The 27,469-nt window shown below is 39.6% G+C and overlaps 2 protein-coding genes and 1 long non-coding RNA gene across 3 annotated transcripts; 1 reads left to right on the top strand and 2 right to left on the bottom strand.

Annotated features, from left to right (window-relative positions):
- Positions 1-2,727: 2,727 nt before the first annotated feature.
- Positions 2,728-6,575, bottom strand: LOC110054835 (uncharacterized). Its single transcript, XR_002297256.2, has 2 exons — positions 6,480-6,575; positions 2,728-3,350 (listed from the first exon to the last, which is right to left on the bottom strand). It is a non-coding gene; the product is annotated as an uncharacterized LOC110054835 (long non-coding RNA).
- Positions 6,576-11,832: 5,257 nt separating this feature from the next.
- Positions 11,833-15,238, bottom strand: LOC149106840 (uncharacterized). Its single transcript, XM_089298701.1, has 2 exons — positions 13,315-15,238; positions 11,833-12,378 (listed from the first exon to the last, which is right to left on the bottom strand). The coding sequence occupies exons 1-2, from the start codon at positions 13,912-13,914 to the stop codon at positions 11,833-11,835; spliced, it is 1,146 nt and encodes a 381-aa protein (XP_089154827.1). The 5' UTR covers positions 13,915-15,238.
- A 2,534-nt stretch (positions 15,239-17,772) lies between these two features.
- LOC110054888 (uncharacterized) lies at positions 17,773-26,342 on the top strand. Its single transcript, XM_020761257.2, has 10 exons — positions 17,773-17,888; positions 18,019-18,241; positions 20,553-20,725; positions 21,292-21,393; positions 21,872-21,987; positions 22,377-22,508; positions 23,167-23,279; positions 23,781-23,830; positions 24,097-24,190; positions 24,589-26,342. The coding sequence occupies exons 2-10, from the start codon at positions 18,029-18,031 to the stop codon at positions 25,168-25,170; spliced, it is 1,575 nt and encodes a 524-aa protein (XP_020616916.1). The 5' UTR covers positions 17,773-17,888; positions 18,019-18,028; the 3' UTR covers positions 25,171-26,342.
- Positions 26,343-27,469: the final 1,127 nt, after the last annotated feature.

The raw sequence follows: 27,469 nt of genomic DNA, 5'->3' as shown, positions 1-27,469 counted from the left end.
CACAGGCAGTCCAAGCTCTCTCTATGAACCACACAAGCAACACAATATGGCATCGAATTATAAGGGTTTATATGGGATTTTCTACAAGATATCCTTGGAGGTAGTTAAAAGTGAAAATTCTCAATAAAAATGGCTTACCTTGTTCCATACATGTGTTGTTTGCTCCTGGTGTGGTTATTTTACCGATTGAACTTGATTTAAGCGACTTTTTTGAATTCCGATTTTCCCTTTATAAAGAGAGGACAAGGCGAAACACCTCAGTCGGAACAGCCTGCCGAACGAAGTCAAAAATCCCAGGCTAAAATGTGGCCACGGCCACAAATCCACCGCAGAATTCAAGGGCAAAGGTTGATCTTTCATTTCAATCCTCTAGCCACACAATTGCAGCCCTGCGAGCGACGCCAGGCGGCTCTTCGTGTCTCCAGTGAAACGATAAAACTATGGAAGAGCTCCGTGTCGTTTGATTCGCGACCCAACGACCGTTGAAATCGGTTTGGTAACCTCGTCATGTTGGCAAACCAAGACTCGCGGGGGTTGAAATGAAAGATCAACCTTTGCCCTTGAATTCTGCGGTGGATTTGTGGCCGTGGGTACATTTTAGCCTGGGATTTTTGACTTCGTTCGGCAGGCTGTACCGACTGAGGTGTTTCGCCTTGTCCTCTCTTTATAGAGGGAAAATCGGAATTCAGAAAAGTCGCTTAAATCAAGTTCAATCGGTAAAATAACCACACCAGGAGCAAACAACACACGTCTGGAATAAGGTCAGCCATTTTTATTGAGAATTTTCACTTTTAACTACCTCCATGGATATCTTGTAGAAAATCCCATATAAACTCTTATAATTCGATGCCGTGTTGTCTTGCTTGTGTGGTTCATAGAGAGAGCTTGGGCTGCCTGTGAGACAACTAGAAAAAGCGTGATGACAAAATATTACAGCCAGTGTAAAAGCGCACGTCTGTTTGTTTTCGATTGATATAAGGCGCATCCCGATTGGTTGAGTAGTCTATTTGTATAAGACTGTGTAAAAACGGTTATGACGTGTCATAGAGCTATGAGCGTCTTACAAAACAACCCCGTCTTGTTTTCTTAGCTTGGTACAAACACTAACACATCTTCTGAGTTTCTACCGAATTTTAGTAGAATTCTACTAGTACACTAATGCAAATGCTGCAATCTGAGTGGCTCTTTACTCTTCACTCTTCAATCTTCTTCACCCTTCCACTCCACGCCCTTAGAAATGCTAGACAATTTAATCCTTTTATCTTGCTTATAGGGAGAATATTTGGAGTAACTGGAAATTTTTAAGCAGTTTAATAAGATATTGTAGTTGTATTTTTATGAAATAGGACAGAAAACTCAGCAGATAACGAAACAGTGTAATTAAACCTCACCCTAGTATGAAAATCCTGGGTACTAAAACTAAACCCAGTTTTGCTATATCATTGCCTAACCATTTTAAATTTATTACTACAACTCCGAATTGTCCATTATGCAACAGCTGAAAGTTTGAGGCGATAAAAGCACACGGAATAAAGAAAAACGTAGGAGTTTCGGAAAAAGTTACGCTTTAAGGCAGAGGAGCTATATTTTTCGTTTTTCCAGGTTTTATGTTAAAATATTTCGATTACCCAAGAGCCCCGCTACTTAATTTCATAAAGTTTATCAAATTACTTTTCAATGGTGACATAGATATCATTACTCGTTTTGGGGGTACAGCGATAGACGGCCACTATTTATTTCGGCAAAAATTGTCACAATGCAGAATTTCGGTCATATTTTCTCGTATCTCCCGAATTCGATCCAAATAAACTGCAAGACGATACGTCAACTCACAAAACTGAGGGAAGCTAAGGTAGTGTTAGGAGGGTAGGATCATAGACGTTCTTTCTTTTGTCCGAACAAGCTGTTTAATATACACTTTAATATCGTGTTTCCTAAGTCGAGATTTTTCTCTTCTTCGTCAACACAAGAGAATTTGCAATGGCCATCTTCAAAGTGCAGTAAATAGTCTATTTAGGTTTTTTTAAGGTATCAGAAAGATACCAAATTCGAGCTAAGATAAAAATTATAAGGGTGGGGCTTTGGACCAATTTAGCATGACTTTAATTTGTGAAGAGTTGTGTCTATGTTTTTCATTTTTTTGGTGTTCATCCATCGTTGTGTAGTTATATTTTTCCTTGACCAAAATACCCTTTGTGTATTATGTTAATATTTTTATGACGGGGCAATGTTGGATAGTGTTTTTCTTGTACGTGCTATGCCGTAATTACAGTACTTGTATTCTAAGTGTATTTTTCTTTGTCAGACAAGCAATCCCTGGAGCATGATTACTTAATTTATGACAGTACTGTGCAAAAGTTATGCAAACAAACTTCGTGTCTTTCTACGCAAACGAACGAAATTTCGTCGACAAGAAGTTTGCTTACCAAAAGATGCGCGAGAATCTTTTTGACTGAAAGCGTGCGTGACACTTGATTGGTTGACGGAAAGTTTGTTTACGCAAGAGCGAGCGGATGAATCTTTTTTTTTTTTTCTTAATTGAAAGCGTGCGAGAGACTTACTAAGCGGGTATTAAATAAGAGCCAAATAAAGTGAAAAAAAAAAAGCACTCCAACCCTCTACCCCTGCCCCCTCCTGCGGTGCTTTCGTGCACCAAATACAAAGAGACGGTTCAGAAAACAGGGAAGGGATCTTCTTATCAGAAAAACCCAGATAAAACGAGGAGCGCCCAATTCATTCTTTTATTCAGCTTTTAAATCTCGCGGTTCATGAATGATAGTTATTTAACTTTTATATTTCTTGATTATTAGGCTTTCCTATGTATTCTAATTACAGCAATATAATAGAACATGGTCCCTAGCTGGGGCATTAAATGTGACACCGAGATTCCCGAGTTTTTGAAACACCTATTAAAAATTAAAATTCTTGCAATAATTTTCCGCTGTGACTTTACCCAACTAGTTTCAGGCGTTTTTTCCTAACAGTATTACTTTTCGTTGCTAGTTATCTTTTGTATTATCTAAGACTAAAGCGATACTTTATGAGGTGATTTACAGAGACTAACAATAAAAGTGTAAGTGATCAGTCTCTTTCAACAAAACTGCGGAGGCAGAAATCTGTTACATCTTTTAGCTTTCTGAAATCGTCGCAGTATTGCCGCGGCAGAGGATCCTTTGCTGCGTTTTTCTTCCATAAGGTGTCGTGGCGCTTCATTCAGGTTGAAATCCTCGCTGACGTCAAAGGTTTCATGCAACGGCTTAGCTTCCAGGCCCAGTAGTAGGACCGTGAGAATAGCAAGGACCATGAGGCGACTGGGGCGAACAAACATCTTGTAGCAAATTGCCAGCAAACTGTTAAGGAAAATATGAAAACTGGTTTTATGGTAAGATACAACAAAGTCAAGCAAGACATATGACTGAATCCATTTTTAAAACTCGCGTTCCTATTTAATAACGTCTCAACGCAAACTACCAAGATTAAATATTTTGATATCAGTGTGTTATTCTCAATATATTTGGCAGTTTGCTCGACAGACCAAATTATTTTCTTCCGGTGTATTATTTAAATTTCGAGTTATCACAAATTTACCGTCGTGGGTGGACCTGTACGATCGAAGACAAATGACTCATAATATTTTTGTAACTCGATCATAAACTAAATGTGCTTATATATGCGTATACTATTTCTCAGTGCGTATCGGTCGATAACAAATGCCAGCTAAACGAAATTCAAAATACTTTGATTGAGGTTTTTAACTTTGCACCACTGCCGGTAGCGGGCTTCCGACGGTTTTTAACAATTAGAGATTTAGAGCTAAATATGCCGTCACGCCTTAGTTTTGGTGCGTTATTTTGTTTTGTTTCCTCTTTTTTTTTTTTTCTTTATAAGTAATGGATGAAAAGAGAAAAGTGAAATAAACAAAAAATAAATGATGTAAGTTGAAATTCACATCAGTTTGAAAAGGACAAAACTCACTTGAAAAACCAAATAGTATTATTTTCCTTTTTAGTGTTAGGGCTGGGGTTCCTCAGGGTTTTGTGTTCAAGGAAACATGGTCAATTGTCTTCAGGGAGTGTGCAATATTGTTTGATTACTTTTGGAGAACAAGAGGCACTCCTGAACGCGAAAGCTTTTATTATTAAAGGCTTTATTGGGTTTCAATTATCATATTCGTAATTACGTAAAAAAAAATACTACTCTAAGGAAAAAAAAAGAATAATAAACGAAAGAAAAGGTATAATACACAAAGGGGCAAGCATGAACGAGACCAAAGGAGCCATGCAATAGCAAGGTGCCGACCAAATAGAAAATTTAATTTTAAACGTTAAAAATTACAATTTATATCAGCATCTATGAGTATCGAAAGGAAAAATTTAGTGTGAGTTATGAACGATGGCATGCGCACGATCTTACAAGTGACCAAGTGCACGGGCGTTCCACGTCAAATGTTGTTCGCAAAAGGCTTGTCAGAGTTTGTTTTAAAAAGTCTTTAAAAACATCGAGACTGGAAAGGCTACTTTTAGGCACAAATTTACAAGTAAAATTCCATAGGTTGACGATCCTATTAAAACAAGAAGCCTGAAATGCAAAAATTTTGCAAATTGGAATTTTTTTAGGGAACAAGGAGGAAATTTCAACTGAAATATCTCGGGGACCAAGATGAAGAGCCCCTGGGCATCAAGGAAACATGTATCCCCGGGGAGGTCCTGGTAACCGTGTTTACATATAAGCCGTTTTTGGCGGTGTGAGTTTTATTTTGCAATAATATCGATGAACTACCAGTTTACAAGACAACGGAACGAATTTTCGCAACGGAATGAAAATTTCTATTCGGTAGGGCGTCTCAAATGAAAGAGTATGGGATTTTGAAGTGAACATTGAGCAACGAGGGGCAGCTGGGGCGAATTCGTATCAGCGTTTTCTTTCCACGCGATAAAAAAAACACCGCTGAGTCAGGGACATTCCTTAGATTAAATTGAAATTGAAGTTACTGTTCACGGTGTGCTAAAAATCGATTTCCGTTAACCTTTGACATCAAAAACGTTTCTTTTCTAAAAACCGTATGAAAAGTGTGCAATATAATAACTGTTAGATGCAATCTTTAAAAAACTGCCATGAAGAAAAGCACTCTGCGAACAATCTGCGAGTAATTTTGCATAAGAAGGGTATTCATGATCAGCTTTGGAATATGTTTTTAGCTATTAAATCGAAAACGGACAGAAACCCATAACTTTTATTGTGTTCTTCACCCTTGCGCAATTTCAATCTAACGGGCGACTGAACTTCGATCGATTTCCGGATTTCGATTTCAATTAATTTTTAATTCCCTTCAGTTTCATTTAGCCCGGCCCGCTAAGTACTGTTTCCGCCCCAAAGTTATCATATTCACTGCCATTGCTACATTAATCACTGATCGTCATAACAAAAAGAAAATCTTTCTCAAACGTAACAAGAGTGGAAGTAAGTTATAATTAAAAGATCTCCTTATATCCACAGATTTGAATTTCCAATCTACAGTTTCTTTTCTATCAGTTTCCATTCGACCGGCGCAGAGTGTGTTTTCGAGATTTACTCAGTTGCAGATCGACTGACAGTGGATAGTAACATGTTACATTATTTGTTTCTCATCAAAGTGGTTAAAGCGTTTTGAGCAAACATGCGACTAAGGTATTAGGTTTGTAATCATTATTTCCTTTCCAGCTTTATCCGATCAGTCATTGACTGAAGCACCCTCGAAAACTTCGTTCGTTTGACTTGCAAATAAAAACAGAAAAACCGTATTTATTGTCTTCTAAAATAGTAATGAGCACGCTGTAATGTTTGAGATTTTAGAGGCAGTTCGGAACCAAAAACGAAAAGCACAGTTACAGATATATAACAAATAAAACCGAATGTTAATCTTAGTCAACAAAAAGAAGGGAGAGGAAACAAGTATCGAAATCAACTTATGCATTCTTCTGAATGTTCGCTTTCCAATTTCATTACAACGCGCTAATTTCCCTTAAATTAAATTTCTGGACGTGTTTTGGGTAAAGTTTTGTTCCAAGCGACCAAACGCTTATGAGAGAAATACAGCCAGCCCGAGTTCTTCGGATAAGTGTTCACAAAACAAACCACGCTATCCGCTGAATAGTGATTTATACGGTGGATAGCGTTATCCACCTTTCGAACAACCCGGGCCTGGCGCCTTTCTGCAAAAAGGAACAATACTGGCGCAGTAGACAGAGTAGGATTTAGATAGTTTTGTTTCAGGGGACAACAAACTATATAAATGGGATAATTTTTTGCTTGTTAGCAACGTGCACTGAAAGAGAGAAGAAATTTAGGACGAAACCAAATACGCTTGGCTGAGAAGCGAAGTATTGAAAGTCAGTAAGAAAAGATAGGTCAATATGCGAAGACACAGAAAGGATGCGCGCAAATTTTACAAATACCGTAAGCTTAAACGTTCTTAACCACGCTAGAATAAGTGAGCTCACCTTTTCTACGGGGTGATCTGAATTTCTTAGTTCTTCGATCCCAACAGCTAAATCTGAAGACGTTTAATCTTCGTATGCTACGACCCTTTGATGGGCAGTTAATATCATGCATCTTTAATTAAGCTAGCTTTTCATAATCACTTTGATTGGAGTGATTTCCTTCTGTCAAGCTGTCATCGGCAATACAACTGAAGAAAAAAAACAATTTTCTCCTCTGACGCCTAAGTCAAATACGAGCACAAGTAATTTCCAGGAAGTTGAGTTCTACGCCCACAATTTTTCGTAAAAAGCTGGACTCGAGAAACGTGTCATTGAAAGTTTCCTGCTGATCTTCAGAGTAAAGTTTCCGCTAATGGAAAAGGAACCAAGTTTACATTATGAAAAGATAAGAAATCCTCTGAACGTGGTTTCAGTCCATGTCCCACCCGCTCCTTTTAAGGCCTTGCTACAAATGAAGATCGGCATTTTCACCTGCCGTGTTTAATGACGTTCGTAATTGTCGAAAACTATTATGCTCCTTCATTTGCTGTTTACTTAAAAATATTACTATGTACCGAGGAAAGTCATCAAAACGCAAGCCCTTCAAGTGCTAAGCTTTTCCGGCACATGACAGGAAGTAAACCCTTTCAAAGTGAAAGAGCCTTTATAGTAAGTGGCTTTTTTATCGCGATCGCGAGTAGATAGGAACATAACGACTTGATTGAGTAAAATGCTACAAAAAATACTATCAAATCTCAGCTTTGTTTTGCTTTCAGACAGAGATAGCAAGAGGAAATTAAAATTATAATACAATTCTCCATTAAAAAGTAATTATCCTTGGCCAACCAAAACTAAAACTGACAGGATAATCGCCGTGTTAAAAGTGCTCTCCTCTAGGACCTCTCAGGCCATGTTGCAATTGAAAGATCTTCACAAAGGTGAATACCCACGCCTACTGTCAAGTTTTGAAAGGAACACAAACTGAATAATTTTTAATTCGGTTCGTCAGCTGTTTTTTGTCCAATTAGATCAAGGCAAGTACTTTTCTCTGTCGCTGAAAGGAATCGTTAAATGACTGGCAGTGACAGAAGCCAATCGATATCTTCCGCTGGTATGCGCGCAGAAGAAAAACAAAACGAAAAAGGCACTTATTGTTTCTGAAGGTTAAAATTAAGTTACAAAGCCTTTCTTGTATTTTGTAAACTAAGGAAGAATTTCCTAACGATATATAGGAGAATCTTTGTTTACAATATTTGCCTCATTATCATAAGCGATACAGTTTCTGATGGAGCTACAAAGAGATTAATACTACATATTGAAAGGGCACAGCACGATTAAATGTCCCAAGGAATTTGAGCGCGATGTATTGAATACTTTTTGTGCGACGCGGGTTTAAAATCTCAAAATTTTACAAAGAATGTAAGAGCTCATTAGCGCTTTTGCCACACAGAAATTTTGATGTTTTTGAAAGCCAATTTCTCCTCGAATATTACACCCAAAGAGCCAAAAATTTCACCACTTACTAAGTTTCACAAGCTCTTTAGGTTTCTCTTGTAAAATCGTGTCTAGCATGATGCCTTCTATGCGAATATGTTAATGAGGAAAATTTAAACAATGACGTCAGCAAAGATTTTCCTATAGGGATAGGTATGGCCTTAATTATTGTTCAAATTTATACCTCGAGACAAAAAAATTGAACAATATAATCACAGAGTGTTAATTTTTTGAATCATCCCTGTCTCTGGCTTTTCCAGACAGCTTCTTCTGCTTTGGAATTAAAAAACAATTAAGGTTAAATCCAAAAAAGGTGACGTGACAAAACCGCTATATATTCTCAGAAGGCTATTTTAGCCGATTCCATGCGTTCTTCGGATGAAATTTTTCCCGAAAATTCAGGGTTATTCAAAACTTACGTGCATGTGTTATCAACAATCTTTGCAAGTGAATAAACTTATGTAAAGTTTGAAGAAACGTTTTGACCCTTCCAATCTTCGCAATTTCGTCAAAATTGAGGGAAAATTGCTCTTCTTCGCTTGAACAGTCTGTTCTTTAATTCATGTTAGAGTTGTTAGCTTCAGTACGGTTAGTTATCCGGACTAAAGAAAACAACGTACCAAATAGAATTCGAACTGCATGGAGGCCAAGTAACTTATGAATCATTATCTGCGTTTACGAAACAGTTGAAACAAGTTTCCTTTGCAGAATTCACGAAAGGAGTATCTTCTGTCGACTCTGTTTGAGATCTTCAATTCGTTTCAACCTGGTCAAATAATCATCGAATCTACATCGCCACCCAATAATGACAACAGATACTGAATTAATCATATTATTCCACGGTTAATATCCTGATCGATTTATTGTTCATTATTGCCAGGTTAGAGCAGACTTCGTTTTTAATCATCTGCTGAGCCAGATATGAGCACTGATTTATTTTTCCAAAGGTGCAACTGGGATTTTAACAATAACTGACAACTCATTCTTTCTGGAGCTAAAAGGGGAATCAATTGAAATTATTAACTTCTTATTCAACACGTGAATGGAATTTTGGGGCGCGAAACGAAGACCTTGACCGCCGCTTATAAGCCCTTAGATTCTGCTTGTAAACCGTCCCGCTTATAAGCCCCTCCCGGTTATAATCCCATTTACCTGTAAACAAAATATTACTTTAGATTATAATCCCCCCTCCCCCCCCCCCCTTAGATATAAAAACCCCTCTAGTTTAAAATGAAATGAATTCGATTGGTCATTTATCAATTCATGAGATATCTACGCCGCAATCTCGGGAAAACATGGAAGGACAAAGCCCCCAACTATGAGGTGCTCATTAAAGCAGGAATTCCCTCCATGTATACTCTCCTTCCTCAGAAGGAAGAGCAGCTCCGCTCAACTTCTATTAAACCGTAAAATAAAGGGAAAATGGCTTTGTTTCACGTCTTTATCAATGTGCTGCGATTGATTGTAGCTAAAGATATCGGCTTTGCGTCCAATCCCAGATTCCCTCTCTGAGACTTGTGCACAGGGAATCGTGGTAGCTGTATTCATCTTCGTGCGCTCAATGATGAAATCTTGAAGATGGCATGTGCATGATGAATACAACCATGATCCCGTGCGTGCAAGTCTCATAAGCGAATCGAGGATCATTGGCGAGACAGTTGTGAAAGACTTTTCGTGCCAATTTTCATACTAATGCTTAAATCCTATGTATTCAAAACAGGAGTTGCTTTTTCTATTATTTCACTTAGATGTACTTCTCAGTGTAAAATTTACTGGAACCAGTGCAAGTTACTTCGGACACCGTAATCCTGGAGTAGTATATGAGTCAGACACTTCAGTTTGCAAAAAAATGTTATAACGATAACAAAGTCACAGTGCGAGGACCTTTAATGACGACCTTCGCAGTACAAGAAAAAAGGATATGCTTCTAAGTGCAGTATTTACTCTGTTGCTACTTTAAAAATTTTGCATTAAGATCTGTCAACGCATAGCATCGACTGACAGTAAATTGAAGATATAGTGACTCGGCCTCTCTCCAATTGTTTGGTATAACGAAGTTGCTGTTGGCCATAATGTAGTCAAAGTACTCTTCAAATTCATTCGAGTCTTCTTCAGACTGTAACAGGTTATCTGACACAAAACGTAGTTCATCTGGGGAAATTGGAAGACGTACCCGCTGCATTCTGGTGAAAGGAACAATTCATCTGACCTGCCAGGCACAGTGGAATCCCTAATACGGTGAGTGTTTCCGTGTTCCCTCACCAAATCAAGATCCTTCTGTAGAACTCCAGAGAAACAATACCATCTTGATGAAGGTTCTTTCTCAACTGATTTCCAGGGTGAAACAAATCCTTGTCAATTGCAATCAGATCTTTGAAGAAGTTGATCCGCCAGGTAGAACGATTCCTCCGATAGAAGGACCACCAGCCCTCGCTACTCTGATTAGCAGGAGAAGACCCAAACGTATGAGCATCAACTGAACCTCCGGGCTCTGAACTCGCATTGGATTGTGTAATATTATGAAGGACTCACACGGAGTAAAACGAAATACACTTTACTCGAACTCCACACGATTACAACTGAACTTCAAGCTATAACAGAATACTAAATAGACTAAAGCACCCCGGGAGCAGGTTCCTAGAGACACGTGCTAATGCATATTATAACACCCTCCCTTTTATGGATAAGGAAAAGAAAACTAGCTTATAAATACACAATACGAATAAGCATGAATTGATAAAGAAAGTAACTGAGCTCTGTGATAACGCGCTAAAGGTCTTAGTGTCCTAAGTGTTCTTAGTGTTCATGGCTTCATGTCAAAACAAAGTCATTTAAGTGTTTTGGTGGACGACGCTGACGCACTCATCGTCTAAGCACCGGCTTGGGTGGTGACGTCACTGCAGCTGAAGGAACTTCCGAGCCACTCGGAGACGAACTTCCTTGACTCGAAGCGGGTAGACTAACTTCTCCAGAAGAACTTGTCTGCGACTCGTACGACTGTGCAAAAGAGGAAGCGGGCACCTCTGGTACCTCAGCAGATATCTCATTAGGCATCTCGTCTGTCACTGGCGGTGATGGCTCATTTGTCAAACGTAGGTGAACACGGTTGCGACGCACAACATTGTAAGGCGTCTCGACCTCGTACGATCTCTCGTCCAGTCGCTTTCGTACAATTCCTTTCTGCCATTCGCGCTTGCCCAACTGGAACGGTTTCAGTCTCACAGTATCTCCTCTCTTTAACGGATCCAGATCAATAGCACCTCTGTTGTAATACTGAGCTTGTCGCTGTTTGCGCTGTTCAAACTTGGTTTGGCACCGCTCACTGTCTGGAACTGCCTGTGGTGCAAGCAGGTTAGCTGTCATCGGTAGTAGACTTCGAGCCCTTCTGTTGAAGAGGCGCTGTGCTGGACTAATTTGGATACCGGCAGATGGGGTGTTACGATGATCGAGTAAGGCTAGAAAAGCATCCGATCCACTGGACTTGCACTTCCTGAGAATTTTCTTAGCCTCCTTCACTGCACTCTCTGCTTTACCATTTCCTTGGCTGTGGTGTGGACTGCTGGTCAGATGTTCAAAGTCCCAGTCTTTCGCGGATTTCAGGAAATAGTATGACGTAAATTGTGAACCGTTATCTGTCACCAGCTGCTCGGGAATACCGTGGCGCGCAAAGTGGGCCTTTAACTTCCTGATGACACACACCGACGAAGTAGATCTTAAATGGTCCAGTTCAAAGAAATCGCTGTAATAATCTGAGGTGACTAAGTAGGTTTTTCCTTCAAGCTCAAACAAATCTGCAGCCACTCGTTGCCAGAGTCGATTTGGTGTCTCCGGGGACATCATTGTTTCCTTGACTTGACCCCGCTCAAACTCTCGACATGCCTCACAGGTTGACACATAGAATAATGTCAGCTGTCATCCCGGGCCAATAGAGACACTCACGGGCTCTGTTTAGACACCCATTAACCCCATGATGTGAGTTGTGAATTCGTCTTAACAGCTCGCTCCTCGACGCTCGTGGAACGACGACGCGTTCTCCCTTAAAGATGAGACCATCCTGGATCGACATCTCATCACGCATGTTGAAGTAAGGAGAAATGACACTAGGCACGTTACTCTTATGCTCTGGCCAGCCCTTCTGAATCACGGCTTTCAGCACTTGAAGAGAGTCATCTGCTTCGGTATCTCGCTGAATCTGCAGAAGCCTTTCTTCCGATACGGGCAGATACTTCATCATGTTGATTGTCTCGAGCGCATTCTCGTCTTGCTCACCGGCAGGGAGAAATGCTCTCCAGAGGGTATCGGCCAGAAACATCTTGCTTCCCTTCTCGTACCTCACCTCCAGGTCATACTTCTGAAGACGAATTATCATGCCTTGCAAGCCCTTGGGGGCACGGTGCAAGGGCTTCTTGAAAATTGATTCTAGCGGCTTGTGGTCGCTAAAAACAATAGTCTCATTGCCAAACGTGTAGTCGTTAAAATCCTCCACAGCGAAAACAATCGCAAGCATTTCTTTTTCCATCTGAGCATAACGGGTCTCGGTCTCTGTTAGTGCTCGGCTTGCGTAAGCAATGGGGTGACCGCCTTGCATCGGGGCGGCGCCAAGACCAGCTTGACTGCTGTCACATTGCACTGCTAGTGGCTCCCCAGGCGTGTAGTAGGCTACCACAGGAGCAGATGCGATAAGGCTCTTCACTTCACTCCAAGCACGTTCTTGCGCGTCGGACCAACACCATTCAACATCTTTATGGGTAAGGTCGCGTAGCGGCTTCATTACGTCAGACAGGTTTGGCAGGAAACGACTGAGGTAATTTACCATACCATTCAAACGTGACACATCCTCAGGCTTTTCTGGTCGCGGCATTTCTGTAATTGCCTTGACTTTCTGTGGATCTGGCTTCAGGCCCTCTGATGTCAGAACCCGTCCATGAAAAGGTACTTCCTTACACTTGTATTCCAATTTCGCGCGGTTGAGCTTTATGCCCTTCTGCTGACACCTCTTCATGAAACCCTCCAGGGAACTATCGTGGTCAGCATCATCTCTTCCATAGATTAGTACGTCATCGGCAACACACTTCACACCAGGCAGGCCTAACAACTGTTGATTCAAATGCTTTTGAAATATCTCGCTCGAGACAAACAGCCCAAACGGTAAACGAAGCCAGCGGTATCTCCCATGGGGAGTTGCAAAAGTTGTCAACAGACTAGACTTATCATCCAGCTCCAATTGCCAGAAAGCGGATGCAAGATCAACGTTTGTAAACACACGAGCCTTGGCTAAGTCGGGCAACACATCATCAATGACCGGGATCTGGTATCTTTCTCTCTTTAAAGCAGCATTCAACGGTTTTGGATCAATGCAGACGCGTAAATCACCAGACTTTTTCACAGCAACAACAAACTGGCTTACCCATTCAGTCGGCTGATCCACAAAAGCAATAACTTTTAGATCCTGCAACCTTTTGAGTTCTGCCTTGAATTTTTCCTTTACAGATACAGGTACTTTCCTGGCTCGGAGAATCACTAGTTGACAAACCGGATCAACTTGCAGATGAACCTTTCCAGGTAGCTTTCCAAGGCCATTATCAAATACATCTGGGTATTTGTTAGTAAGATCGTTTTCTAAATTCTCCACAACGCTTACAAAGCTCTCCTTGTGTACGGTTAACAAACCCATCTTCTCGGTAGCGTTTAAACCCAGGAGTGGAGTTAGATTCTCCTTGACGACTAAGAATCTCACTTTATACCTTGTATTAGTTCGGGAATTGACAATGGGCAGAGCACACGTCCCAACAGGCTTGACCTTGGTGCCATTCCACATGACGAGGGACTGGGAACAAGGCTCAAGATCCACACCTTTCACATGTTTACATGGCACAATCTTGGCACTGGTTCCACAGTCAATTCGCAATCTCACGGGTTTCTGCTGAACCAGCACCTGAGTAAACACAGCTTTATCCTTCATAGCTTGAACTCTTACAACACTGATCTCTTCCAAGTCTTCGTCGCTCTCAAAGGCGTTAACCGGGGCATCTTTGCACCCTTTCGCAAAATGATTCTTTTTCTTGCACCGCTTACACACTTTGTCCCACTCAGGGCACTTCTTTCTCTCAGGGGCATGTTCATAGTCACAAAACTTGCACGAAATTTTCTTTCCCGACTGTCCGTCCGGCGTCGGAACTCGAGGCTTCTCTTTCTTAGACTTGACCTGGTTTATGTTGCCCACCGGTTCCGATAGCGACTTCCTGTGCAGCGCCGTAACTTCTTCGCTGCGGCAGATATCGATACACCGATTCAAAGTGAGATCTCGAATTCTCAGTAGCTTCTTGGTGGTCTGCTCATCTTTTAATACCAAGCACAATGCGATCACGGATAAGACTATCGCGCAAGCAGTCACAAAAGTTGCATGTCTTGGCCAACGTTTTCAGCTCAGCAACAAAACAATCGACCGACTCGGTTGAAAGCTTATCCCGCTTATTAAAACAGTATCGCTCGTAGATCACATTGACTTCTCCAATGCAGTGTTTCTCCATTTTAGCCATTACCACTCGCCAATTATTCGAATCCTCGCCCTCGGTGTAGCTAAATGTTTTGATAACTTTCAAAGCTTCATCGCCGATCGTGTGCTTGAACATCGCAAGCTGATATTGAGAGCTTTCTCGGTCTAGCCTAGAAATAACAAAATAGTTGTTGTACTTTTCCTTCCAAAGTCTCTAGTTCTCGGCTACTTCTCCGCTGGGCCGCAAAGCAAGAGGTTGAGGCGGCGAAATTTGATGAAACATTGGAGACTGGTTCGTTGAAGGTTGAGCAACTGTAGAAGAGCTTCCACCGGTTCCACTGTGGCCTTCCTCATCGCTCACGTCGCTGACAGTTTAATTCGTCGACGACCAAGAGAAACTAGACCAATTTTCCGCTCGTTGCCACCATGTAATATTATGAAGGACACACACGGAGCAAAACGAAATACACTTTACTCGAACTCCACACGATTACAACTGAACTTCAAGCTATAACAGAATACTAAATAGACTAAAGCACCGCGGGAACAGGTCCCTAAAGGCACGTGGGCACGTGCTAATGCATAATATATAGATTTAGGCCAGCCTAAAAGCGTAGCTCCTGGGCCGGGTTGTTCAAAGCCCGATTAGGCTAACCCAGAAAAAGGTAGAATTTTGATTTGAGTTTTGTAACTCTGCGGTGAGGTTTTCTGTATATTGTTTGGCCTTCCGTTTTGAGTTTTAATAATCACCCTATACACAAAACAAAACAGCAAAAAACATTTGTATAGAAGAAAAAGTTATCATTTGGTTAACTTTTAATCCTGGGTCAGCGTGAACCGGCTTCCAAGCAATTCCGCCCTGTTTCCAACAAGTTAACCTAATATGCGCCCACGATCCAATCGATAACCAGCACTTGGTCAGCGGTCAACTTCAAAAAAACACATGACCTCGAGGAGCTGTAAACTTGAGGCCGCGATATGATCACGTGATACTGGTCAGCGGATACCTTGTTTTGACAGGTGTCAATTGGTCATAACATGGATGTCCAATATCAAGGAAGTACACGGTAAACTAAGGCTGCGTGTCTGTCAACCTATTATTTGGAGTATGGCCGCCATGTTGGGCAACTCCGTCGCCGTCGTGCGTACGCGCCCACGCGCAATACCGCTAGCCATGATAACCATGAGAAAATCAACTCATGGGTTTCTCTTTCTTTCCTTTATGAGTATGGGGCTCCGCTTGGTGGCCCTTCGGGCCGCCGGAGCTCCGCTATTGCAACAGATTGTAGCAATAACCCCATTTTCTGTGCCACAATCGCTTCTTAGTTTGACTGGACAACCTCCACATTCAACACACTGAAGAAAATTTTTGGTAGGAACTTCGGGACTATTGTTTGAGCGTTCCAATCGTAGCCACGTTATCTTTCTGCTCCATCTATCAATACAACCGTGTACCGTCAATAGGAAAACCGAAAAATTTTAGTTTGTCATAACCGTCAATGTGCCAACAATAGTCTCTAAAACGAAGACCTCTAAAACGAAGACCCTAAGACCCTAAGACCCTAAGACCCCAAAAACTCTAAAACGAAGACCGCCTAATTTTCTAAGCATTTTGAACCTGTGGTAAAGTTTTGCTCCTTCTTTATCCGGCCAATTTTGTTCATATTGGTGTCGATGGTTTATTCGCCATCTTGAGCTGAGTAACCAGGCTCCCAAACTTGGCCGGAAGTTAGGCTACCTACCGATTTGCTTCCTTCTGTCAATCATATGGAAGAAGAGAGAGCGCGCGATTTATGGACAATTTAACTAAAAAACTGCTCGTGTTTTGTAACACGAATCACAGGGTGCTAAAGAAAACTGACTCTCGCTGTCTTAGATTCTAGCCCGTGAGCAGACTCCTTGTTAGTTGAGAACAAGACGAGATAGGACTTCCTAGGCGGACAATAACAAACCTGAAAGTGAAGAATGATCATCGCAGTAAATTTCCAATTTAAGCAATTGGAAAGAAGAAGCCTGAAAAAATCAGGGCTTCAACGGGATTCAAACTCGTGACGTCCGCGATACCGGTGCGATGTTCTACCAACTGAGCTATGAAGCCACACATTGGGAGCGAGGTCAATTTATTGAGTTCATATCTTCTCATCATTTCACTCCTCACGGGAAGATATGAACTCAATAAATTGACCTCGCTCCCAATGTGTGGCTTCATAGCTCAGTTGGTAGAGCATCGCACCGGTATCGTGGAGGTCACGGGTTCGAATCCCGTTGAAGCCCTGATTTTTTCAGGCTTCTTCTTTCCAATTTCTTAAATTGGAAGTTTACTGCGATGATCATTCTTCGCTTTCATCTACAACCGCAGTTCATGTATGAATTATTTCATATAAACTTCTCAAACTCATTAATAATTCATCAAGTTTAAACAAAGGAAATCATGACCGTGACGGTCTTTGGATATCCGATCTTAATTTGCATAGATTTTTACGATTTTAATTCTCCGTTTTCTCCTTAGTTTTAGTCTCGATTGAGAAGATATATCAAACACTCAAGACAGTGTTTGACCACATTTCCAAACACCTCGAAGTTCGTCAAAAATACTCCGCTGCGCGTCGTATTTTCAACTCTCTTCTCGGAGTTTGGAAATGTGGTCAAACACGGTCTTTCGTGTTTGATATATTACTTCTCATAATAACAAACCTTTTACGAGTGACCATCATGTCCTCATAACAAAACTGTTACATTGAACTCTGTTGGAGCTCTGATGAAGGTGGACTGAAGCCACCGAAAATTTAGAACACACAACAAAAATCGGATTAAAAGAACTTTTCAAAATGTCTATTAGCGGGTCGCAACACTTGAACTGAGTATTTTGAGTTAAACATGAACATGCATATGAGCAGATGTAAGACGGGAACTTTCTGCCAGCTCCAATCGGGCATTATATTTGAAATGAAGTTGATACAATTGTTGACCTGCTACACACATATAAGGGAATAGCCAAACGAGGTTGCCAAACTGGCCAAATTTTTCGGTGCCCTGGATAGGGTAGTAAGGCAAAGCTTTTCTCTTCGAGATTGGGAGGGGCGAGAAAAATCGGTCGTGTAAGTTTGAGCATGAAAGCGCGAAAATATTACCTTTTTCTAAGATTTCGTCATAAAAAAATCCTCAATATTTCGAAGATAGAAAGTTTCTTTACATTGATCGATATATTTCGCGCTAATTAAACCTGAGAACGAGGTTGTTCACGATCTGACGTCGCAGTACGTCACAAGCTTCCTGTTCTATTTATCAATCTCCATGGCAACAAAGGCCCATTCCCCCGCGCCCAAATTCACTTTACATAAACAGACTATGGTGACAATGGCGATCGGATGCGTGATTCATTCAGAGAAAAATAGCTAGCTTTTGCAGTCGATAGCGGGGTTCGATCTTCGAAATCTTTTGTAAGTATGAACAACGAAGCATCCACACCTTTACTTCATCTGATCTTAATGGCCTTTCGTTAATTTGGGTTGAGAAAATTGTATTCAAACAGCTGTAGACATTCGATTTCCTCTCTCAATTTCAATGCAGGTTTTACACAATGACTCCTGTTCATGGAGCGAACGGTACGGCAACTTCGTCGAGGGCTTCGTCGACAGTTGTCATGAACCAGAAGGAGAGGATAAATGGCTGGTCTTGTCCGTGGCATCCTTTACAGTTCGTGGCGTGGTTTTTCCTTATCGTCTTCTCTATATCTTACTTCGGTGTTTTTGTGTTCTACCTCCCAAAAGAGTGGCAAGCAGCTGGTTTCATTGTATCCTTTTATAGTACTTTCTAACTTTCGCAGCCTCCTTACTACTGCAAGCAGTCAGCAATGTGCACTTTTTATCACAAGGGTTATAAATATGTGGTAGGCAGATATAATGCCTTGAATTATTGAGATTTGTTGCCTAGTAGAGCTTGTAAGATGCGCTAATGGCTGATCGTGCGTCCAATGCAAGCTCCATATGTAGTTTAAGTCTCGTTACTACTGGACCTACTGCTTGAGCATCAACAAATACATCAGTGGATAAGTTTAAGAACGATACACGTATGTACCATGTAGGTACATTTTCACATTTCCTGGATTTCTGAGAGGGTTGAATCGAACGGCGCTACACCAGAATACCGCGCTGAAAGGGAATCAATATAACAGGACCACTGATCATGATTATATAAGCTAAGCTTGCATATTTCACGTCCTTTGCGATGCCTTTTCAATATGAACCGTTAATAAGCTTGTAAGCTTAAATATAATATGAAATATTTTGTGAATACCCAACATGGTTTGATGACCTTTACTCACAATCTTTAGAGTTAATATTCATTGCGTCACTGTGTGTTTTATGTTAATGTGTTTAAGCTTATGTTTTAGTGTATATTTAAAAGAAAATTATGGAAAATTAGGTTTGGTGTCATGTATTTTCCTCGTGTGTCTGTAGTCTTGCGTGTTAGTAAAAAAATTAGCCGTTTGTAGAGTAGATAAGGCGTTGTAGTATAATATTTGCTTGTTATAATGAACACCTTGAAAAAACGGACTTTGTCAAAAATAGTTAATTGTAGACCACACATACGCACTGGGCAAGAAAATGCTATGGAATAATTTTATATGTCGATGTGTTGTCTTCTGGCTGTTTAATAACACACAGAAGATCAGCCTACATGTACATATAGAAGTTACTATTGATTTTTCTTTTGGCTGCTGTAGTTGGCGCTTGGTCAACTACCAAAGTCAATAAAAACCGAGAGCAAAAAACTTATTCATTCTTTTAAATATCATAAGCTTGAATGTATTTTCTTCCAAATTTTGTTTTCCTTTTAAATAAAAATTATGCGTGGTTAACTTCACATCAACAGCTTTCATCAGCAAACTGTGCACATACTCTGTTTGTGTAGAGGGCAGCAAAGAGGGAGTTGAGATCAATCCCATTTCACACACAGATTTTAACAAAATTCACGCATCACGTATATATATGTACTGTCAGCTAGTTTTAACAAGCTTTGGTACACTTTTTAAATTTTGTTTCACAAATTCAGGAATCATTAATTTTATGTCTTTCCTTGCTTTTCCCATGTCACACAGAAATTTTTACCCTCGTCGCAATTGTGACACAAGCCCTTTGCCCCCCTGTAACCAGGATGTACATAGACAGTTAAGCTGTATAAGATTTTTTCCTTTGATAATTTGTTGATGCCACTGTAAAATTTATAGATGCTTTTTTATAAAGAATTTTTTTGCATTATGGTGGTTTATCTTTTTTTATATAGAGTGCATGTAGTAATTGTACTTTCACAAATGATCAAAAAGTCAGACTGACAAGACACAAAAGAACAACTTAATGAATGTGTAGTGGTTCATTATAACCCTTGGTACAATATTATTTGTATTGATATTTTCCTTTACTTCATATACGTAATGATATTTTACCATACAGCAGAACAAAGGAAAAAACCAAATTGAATTATTAGCTAAAAGCCTACAGTTAATTATGAGAAACAGTGCAACCTACAGAGTACTCACTAATCTGCTTGCAGATTAGTGAATAAGCTGTAGGTTGCGCGTGCAATGCATGATTTCCAAGAGCAATGTCAGGTACACGGACAGCGAAGTAAGAACATGGCTTGTCAAAAATAAACTGCGTTTGGTGCGATAAATGCGTTTGTCGTTATTTTCTTTAAAACAGTGTATAATAAAAGATATATCCTTAGATTCGGTTTTTGTGACATCCAAAATCATCAAGGTCTCAGCTAGTGTTAGCAGCCTCAGCCTTCGGCTGATAACACTTAACTTGACCTTGATTATTCCAGATATCACAAAAACCTCATCCAATAATTGTGTAAAATCTGCAGGTTATTAGGGACATTATGAAAATCTACGTGTATGTATTGTTTAAAAAAAATATCCTTCTCTTTTCATTAAATGAGAGACTCTACAATATGATTCCTTAAAATACAACTTGACATACGTGGATTAAATGTGAAATTAGAAATAGGCAAATCTGGTTTACAGCCGATCTCTTTCAGAGCAAATGTTAATTATAATTTATTATAGTTTAGTTGATTAATCCCTTGACCAGCAAGTTTAGATTCCAGGTGGTTTCTGTGCTGTACACATTATTTATCACCTTATGGCGCTGACATATGACCCAGCAGACCCTAACATCAGAGGTGGAACAAAGAAAGCCAAAGCAATCTTTGATAGAAGCCAACATCAACATGTCATTGAGAACTGTCACTGTTACATTTGTCAAGCAGATGTGTAGGTTTCTTTTCAATGTTTACATTAAAGATCTACATGTATAATTCATTAACTGGATTATAAACTTCCAGTCATATTTTTATGTATAGTTTTTGTACAGTATATTACAGATGTTTTCTTCAGGCAATTGGTAATTAAACCAGCTCATTAACAAGCCTAGATGACTTTTCTGACCTTGGCAGCTGCAAAGTTTATCCAAGTCTTGTTTTTTTCTTTTTCATGTGAAATTACAGATGGAGTTAACATCTCTTTTGCCTGGTGAAATGAGTAGGCCCTTAGCAAAATTGTGATGAAGTGGCTTTTTGAATAGATTCTTGTTCATTTGGTTAACAATTTATACTTATGTACCCATTTGTACTCTGAAGAGGTGCTGCAAGGGTACATTTTCTTGCCCAAGAACCCATAGGGAATGTTTTGGGCCAGGCTCAAACTGTAGTCCTCCACAGCACATTGGTTGTAAATACACAACACTCAATGTCAGCAGTAATTCAGGGTACTTCAATTTAGTTAATATGAATATTATTGTTAATTTAGTTATGAACATTATTGTATTCTCTGTCCAACAGTGGCCCCAAAAGCAAACATTGCTCTGTGTGTAACAAGTGTGTTTCTGATTTTGATCATCATTGTAAATGGCTAAACAACTGTGTTGGAGGCCAGAATTACAAGTAAGCAAATTTTTTCCATATAATATTTGATGTTAAATATATCTCTGTACTGAAGACATGATTGATCATGGCAGTTATATGTCTTTGTGTCTTTCTCCACAGTTTAAAGATAATTATGATATTTCATATATTCACTTTTACCTCTGCACTAAAAGTAGCTGTAACTAGAACATAACGCTGTATTAAACAGTTGTTTTAGTTTAGAACTAAACAAGTGGCAATGACTAACTGCATAAATTGCAAAAATGTCTAACCACTTAACACTTCATGCATCTAAATAGTTGTACTTTTCTTGTAAAGGTTTTTTATGGGTGGGGAAGGGGAATGGGGAGCCTCAAGGCACATGACTGGTGGGCTCGTAAGCCCAACTGGCAGGGAGGGTGGGTGTGGGAGAAGACAAAACACTGCTAAATGTTTTGTACATTGTCTATAAAAAGCATTTTAATATTATTAACATTTTCTGTCTGTTCATTCGCAGGTTATTTATTGGTTGCATTACCAGTGCCTTTGTTTTGGCAGTAGTGGTATTTGCAATTACTCTGTATGTTCTCATCATGTTCTTTATAGACAAAGACAGTTTGAAGTCCTTGACAGGTAAACAGTTTATCACCTTAAGTTGTATTTTTAAAATAAAATTGTGGTAGTGCTGAGTGCTTTGATTTGGGTAGCTGGAGCATATAATTTGCATGGACTATGTAGACTATACTGACAATAATTATTGACGATGACTGTAGCTGACAATTTTCCATGCTCCTTACCTTAGTTTATTTTATACAAGAAATAATGGAAAAAAACGATTAGTATAAAGTCAGAGTCAGGGAATAATGAGCTCCTGTGGAAGTATTTCAAAGTGTCAGAGGCATGTACTAGATGTAGCAGGTTTTTATATTAATTTTACATGTATATAATTGTTGGCAAGCAATGATTATTGCTATATTACATGTAAGTTAGAATCTGAGACCATTTTCTTTGTGATCTTTCAGGAGGACAATTCAGAGTGTTTGTACCTATCTCATCAGATGTAGCATTTGCAGCATATACTGGAATTGTGGTGACACTATTGCTTCTTTCTATTGCACTTCTTGGACATCTTCTAGGATTTCATATTTACTTAAGTAGGTGTCTTGCTTGTACATTGTATTTTGTTGCTCAGGAGTATTCATTTTTGGTTCCTCTTGTTTTCAAGTGCAATCCATCCTTTTGATGCATTCATTAATACATAACATTGAATGTCAGGGGCACCCAAGAGCGTAGATCAGCAGAATAGTTGCATGTATACAGCTGTATGTAGGTGGTGTCTTTACTGGCTGCCGGGAGACAGTTTTGCTTTGGCTTAGCTAATGGGAAGTATATTTGTCAAGCTCATGAAGGTATTGTGGGGAATGGTCCCAGGGAAATGGTTTCAGATGGTTTGAAGATGACGCCATTCCACTGACAGGAATTGTGGCTGAATCTGTTTACACCAATGGAAGGTTGAAATTTAGGATGCCTGGTGATGTGTTGATGCCATTGAAGGTGTAAATGTGGCACTGCTGTCACAGTCTATTGAAGATTTAGAAATGAGCACTAGATATTGTAGTTTGGTTGTTGCAGGGATGTTTTGAAAGACCCTACTTACAATGTAGAAATATTGTAAAAATGAACTTTGGATACATTTCTCCTGAGATCAGTGTATCTAGGCCACTGTGCTTTCGGTATGAAGGATGGAAAGGTAATATTGTTACTGACAGTAATAGTATTAACTAACGGCATTTTGCTTTCCTTTTTTAACAGTTTGTCATAAAATGTCTACATATGAATTCATTGTCAGTTCAAGAGACAGTCGACCTAATCTTTCTGATGTTGAAGCAGGCACAAAGTCTCCAGCAAGTAGAAAATTATTTAAGGTATTTGCTCATTTCCTTCTCCTAGAAAACCCCAGAAGGTCCACTGTGATTTGATGACGTGCAATGTATATGCATAAATTATGTAATTGTGAAATGTCTGATTGACTGTCACAGATCAACTTCAATAATCCTGGAACTTTTTTTATTTGAGACTAGCATTCTGGGGTTGGTTTGCGTATGCTGTGCAGTCAGATTTTTTGGCCTTCTGTGTCTGAGATGGGCTCTCGTTTTTGCTCTGATGAAGGCCCCTATAAAATGATCCCAGTCATAAGCAGGCTGAGGTTCCGGAAGTCGGCTGTGATCTTCTTTAATTCCTATATCCCTTGAAGATGATACATTACAATATTTTTGTATTGTCTCATGATGATATTGTTCACATGAGAAAACTGGCTGGCCCAGTGAAAAAGACCTCAGCAGTGTAGTGTCAAGTGTTTCTGTGAGGAACCCAGACTGCTTATAATGAATGTAACTTACAGCTTGTCATAATTTTTCCATTTATAGAATAAAGTAAAGCCTGAAGAAGACAGGAGAGAAAGCGTGGAACCTGTGAGGTGAGACAGCGATCATCACACGTGATATTAGCTTATGGACAGGTCCAATTCCAAAACAATAGTACATGTAACGTTCGCGAAAACTGTGACGGTATTCGTTGTCAAGGTTCAAAACTTGATTTAACCTTGGTTAAAAGATGTATGACTTACTGAAGAAGGGCGAAGCCGAGATGTTTAGATGGGACACTCTCGTCTCCATGCAGCACTTGAACGTACCAGTTCACAGTTATAACTCTGATTTTTATCGTTTTCCCTGGATATTTCAGGTTTGAAATAAGTGATAATGGCAGATCGGAAGGATCTGAGGACTCTCTTCCCAACGAGACAACTGTTAAGTTCATAAGTGAAGTCAGTTCTAAGGTATGTTTGTTTTAATTGTTTTAATGGTAGTCTGTCTCAAAACTTGTTACCTTACCCAGTGTGCTGGAGAACGTTCGTAAGTCGCTTTTATCTTCGTAAAACCGAAACCAAAGTACATGTAGCTAATCAGGCCAATCACAAAGTATACAGAAAATCCAATGAACCAATCAAAACTCGAACATAAAGTATGTTGCTGCGTGTGCGAGCGAGTCATTATTGGTTTTGGTTTTACTTTGATTATATGAAAAGGTGGCGCTAATGTCTTAGCCAAGAGTGGAGCATAGTAATGCAAAACGAATTAGTTTTCAACACTTAAGTGAATCTCGCTCTAATTACTGGGATGTATGTGTTTTATTCTTGGAAAATGGGCTCACGTTTCGCACTTTGTTTCACACTAGGCCGCTGCTAAACAGTGTCGATCCAATACGGAACATGAACCTTTACAAATCCAGGATTCATCACCTAAAGAATCTTCAGTTGTTAATAAAGACTATTCACCTCAAGGTATTACGGAACCTTCATCTTCAGAGGAATCCCTCAAGGAAATTACACCCACCACCCCTCGGGTGGTCATTCAACAGCCAGCTAACGTTGAAATACCATCCACGCTGGAGCCGAGGCACGCGGGAATTTCCACTGACCAATACGGTGTTGACACCTCATTAGCCCAACCAGGGCCTAGTGGGGTGACGTTTGATAACGAAGGCGAAGAACTCGTTCCCAGTCCTCGGAAAAAGAAAAAGAGAAAGGTGCGGGTCGACGAAGGGCTGAACACAAGGACTGGAAACAACGAGGAATGTGAACTTGTTGAGGTTGTTACTGAAGGTGGTACAGGAGGACATGTAGTCAATGGACAAGATAGTGCAGACGCTGCTATTCCGAAGAAAAAGAAGAAGAAAAAAGTTAAGAGCTCTGCGCCTGAAAGTTTACCTCCTGTTATTATTCGGCGACCACTTCCGCAATTACAACTCGAAGATTAGAATCAAATTTCCTTTCAAAGAAAGTAATTTTAAAATTTTTATTAAACTGTTGTGAACACTGAATGCTCATGACAAACTAACAAACAAGGTAAATTACATTCAATTTTATCTTTATTTTACGAGCTGAAAGTTAATTTCTTGTTCCTTTAATTTTAATGTAAATATAACGATCGCTGTGTCGAAGGAGTTAATAGAAGTTACTTAAGTATCAAGTAATTTTAATAATCATAAAAGTGGAACTTGCTAGAACCATATTTTTGCGAAATGCCATGCTACAAGGCTCGTTGAAAGTAATTTTACACAGAGTAAATGTACATAGAAGAAAGTTATTTCTTAACCTTCAAGAATATAATATTTATTGCTTAGACAAGAGGCTAAGTAAAAGCTACTTTTAAGAAGTTGACGATTTTCAAAAAATCGTGCCTTCAAGACAGTAGAGCTATTTTGAATCAGTTATTTTTGAATAGATCATAACAGACTGTAAGATTTTGTGATAATCCAGCAAAGACAAGTTCTTGAGACAAGACCATTTTATCTCTATAAATTGGCTTCTTATTGTAAATACATGATGTCAATTCAGAATGTTCTAGACTTAAAAAGTTGTACTTTAGGTATTATTTATAATCATCTTTCAATCTGTAATAGCTATCTTAAGGTTCACTGTTTAATTTATTGCACGCACACGAAGCGGAGTATATAGTAATATTTATTATGCACTGTCTTTAAATGGCCGTATCTACCTAGAAGAACGAATAATGCGTCGAGCATGAAGTACGTCTAGGCAATTACAAAACGCATAAAGCTGTTGTGCTGACAGAAAAGCCATTTTGAAAGTGACGGTGAGTTGCTTGGTTACAAATTGTAGTTAAGCGGTTCGCCTGACAGATACGATTGTCTGTTTTATGCTTTTGGAATTTACCTAAACGCTTATTTGTTTGCCTCGGTATGAAATACGGTCAGTTTTAAAGTATTATTTATTGATAAACTAAACAAGTGTGTTGTCTTGTTTTTACCAAAGTTAACGCTTGTGTAGAATTTTTTCCACAACATGATATCGCCCTTGCCTCTGTTTATGAGATTTTATTGCAAAATTCTTTCAGACTACGTTCACGAGTATTGGGTTATCAATAAATGGAAGCACTAACTAATCTAAGAACAACTCCAACAACAAACTGTTTTTAATTTTAAATGTCTTCATCATCACATGCCTTCACTGGAGGTAATATGTCTTAAAATCACAGTAACGTTTTTCACAAAACACTTTGTTTTAGGCCTGACCGTTAGACGTTTTTAAATTTCAATATTGTTTAAATGTCAACAAAATGGCCATGTCCTTGACCGACAAATATCAAACGGAATTTTACCAGAAGACCACGATCACGAAATTATAGTACCTGCAATCGAGGTTTTAGGGCTTTCACTACCGAGCGAAGAAGTTGAACAAACGCATGTAAAGAGTTTCCTCTTTACACGCCATCATTACCGTATACTTTACCCAACAGATCAACCTGGCTGTTGTTTGAAAATATACCAGTGTAGGATTTGTATTCAATTTAATGTTCTTTTCCATACTTTCTCATGGGCGGAGACCTTGAAGTACACTCTTGGCGAACGAGAACCAGTCTTCGTTACACTTGAAATTAGTTCCAACAATCAATGCATACTTGTCTCGCCTGCGACCTCTTGTGTTGCTTTTAAGTGTTTCTTTTAAGTGTTGCTTTGTATTCAATCAGTCTCCAGCAATTTTTAGGGCAGTGCCGTCTTACTTTAGTGTGTAAAGGTTGAAATCAGGAAAACCTCACTGGAACAGAAGACGGAATTTAACTGGCGAAGGAATTTTCCCGTTGACGCCCGAGCTCTCTAAGACATTCATCAAAAAGCCAATACACGCGTCTATAAGTACGGCGACAAACGTTCTCTTCCAGTTGATTTGATTTCGTTTATTGGCCGTTTGGAACAACATCAGTAAATATAACGATTACAATGTAGATATATAGGAGAAAACGGATATGATTAAACTCTTGACGTCTTTATAAGCATCGCATCAATATAATGAAATCCGTTTCCACTCATGAACAACACCCGTTAACTACCATCCGACCGAATAACGTTATTCGCCATGTAGTAACTGACCCAGCCTACGACAGGCGGGCAGACAGGTAAATATCCAGACTGTGTTTTCGTGCATTCGTGATACATGCAACATCGCTGAATTTAGAGTTTATTTTATGGAGTGCACAGTAGAAAAGAGATATTTCAAAATATCTACGGTAATTTTGCTGAAAAGTATTCTTTTTGA

The sequence above is a fragment of the Orbicella faveolata genome, unplaced genomic scaffold, assembly GCF_042242905.1.
Source record: "Orbicella faveolata isolate gen_17 unplaced genomic scaffold, um_ofav_v1 contig_3, whole genome shotgun sequence".
NCBI lineage: Eukaryota > Metazoa > Cnidaria > Anthozoa > Scleractinia > Merulinidae > Orbicella > Orbicella faveolata.
This window is presented reverse-complemented; position numbering and strand designations above follow the sequence as displayed.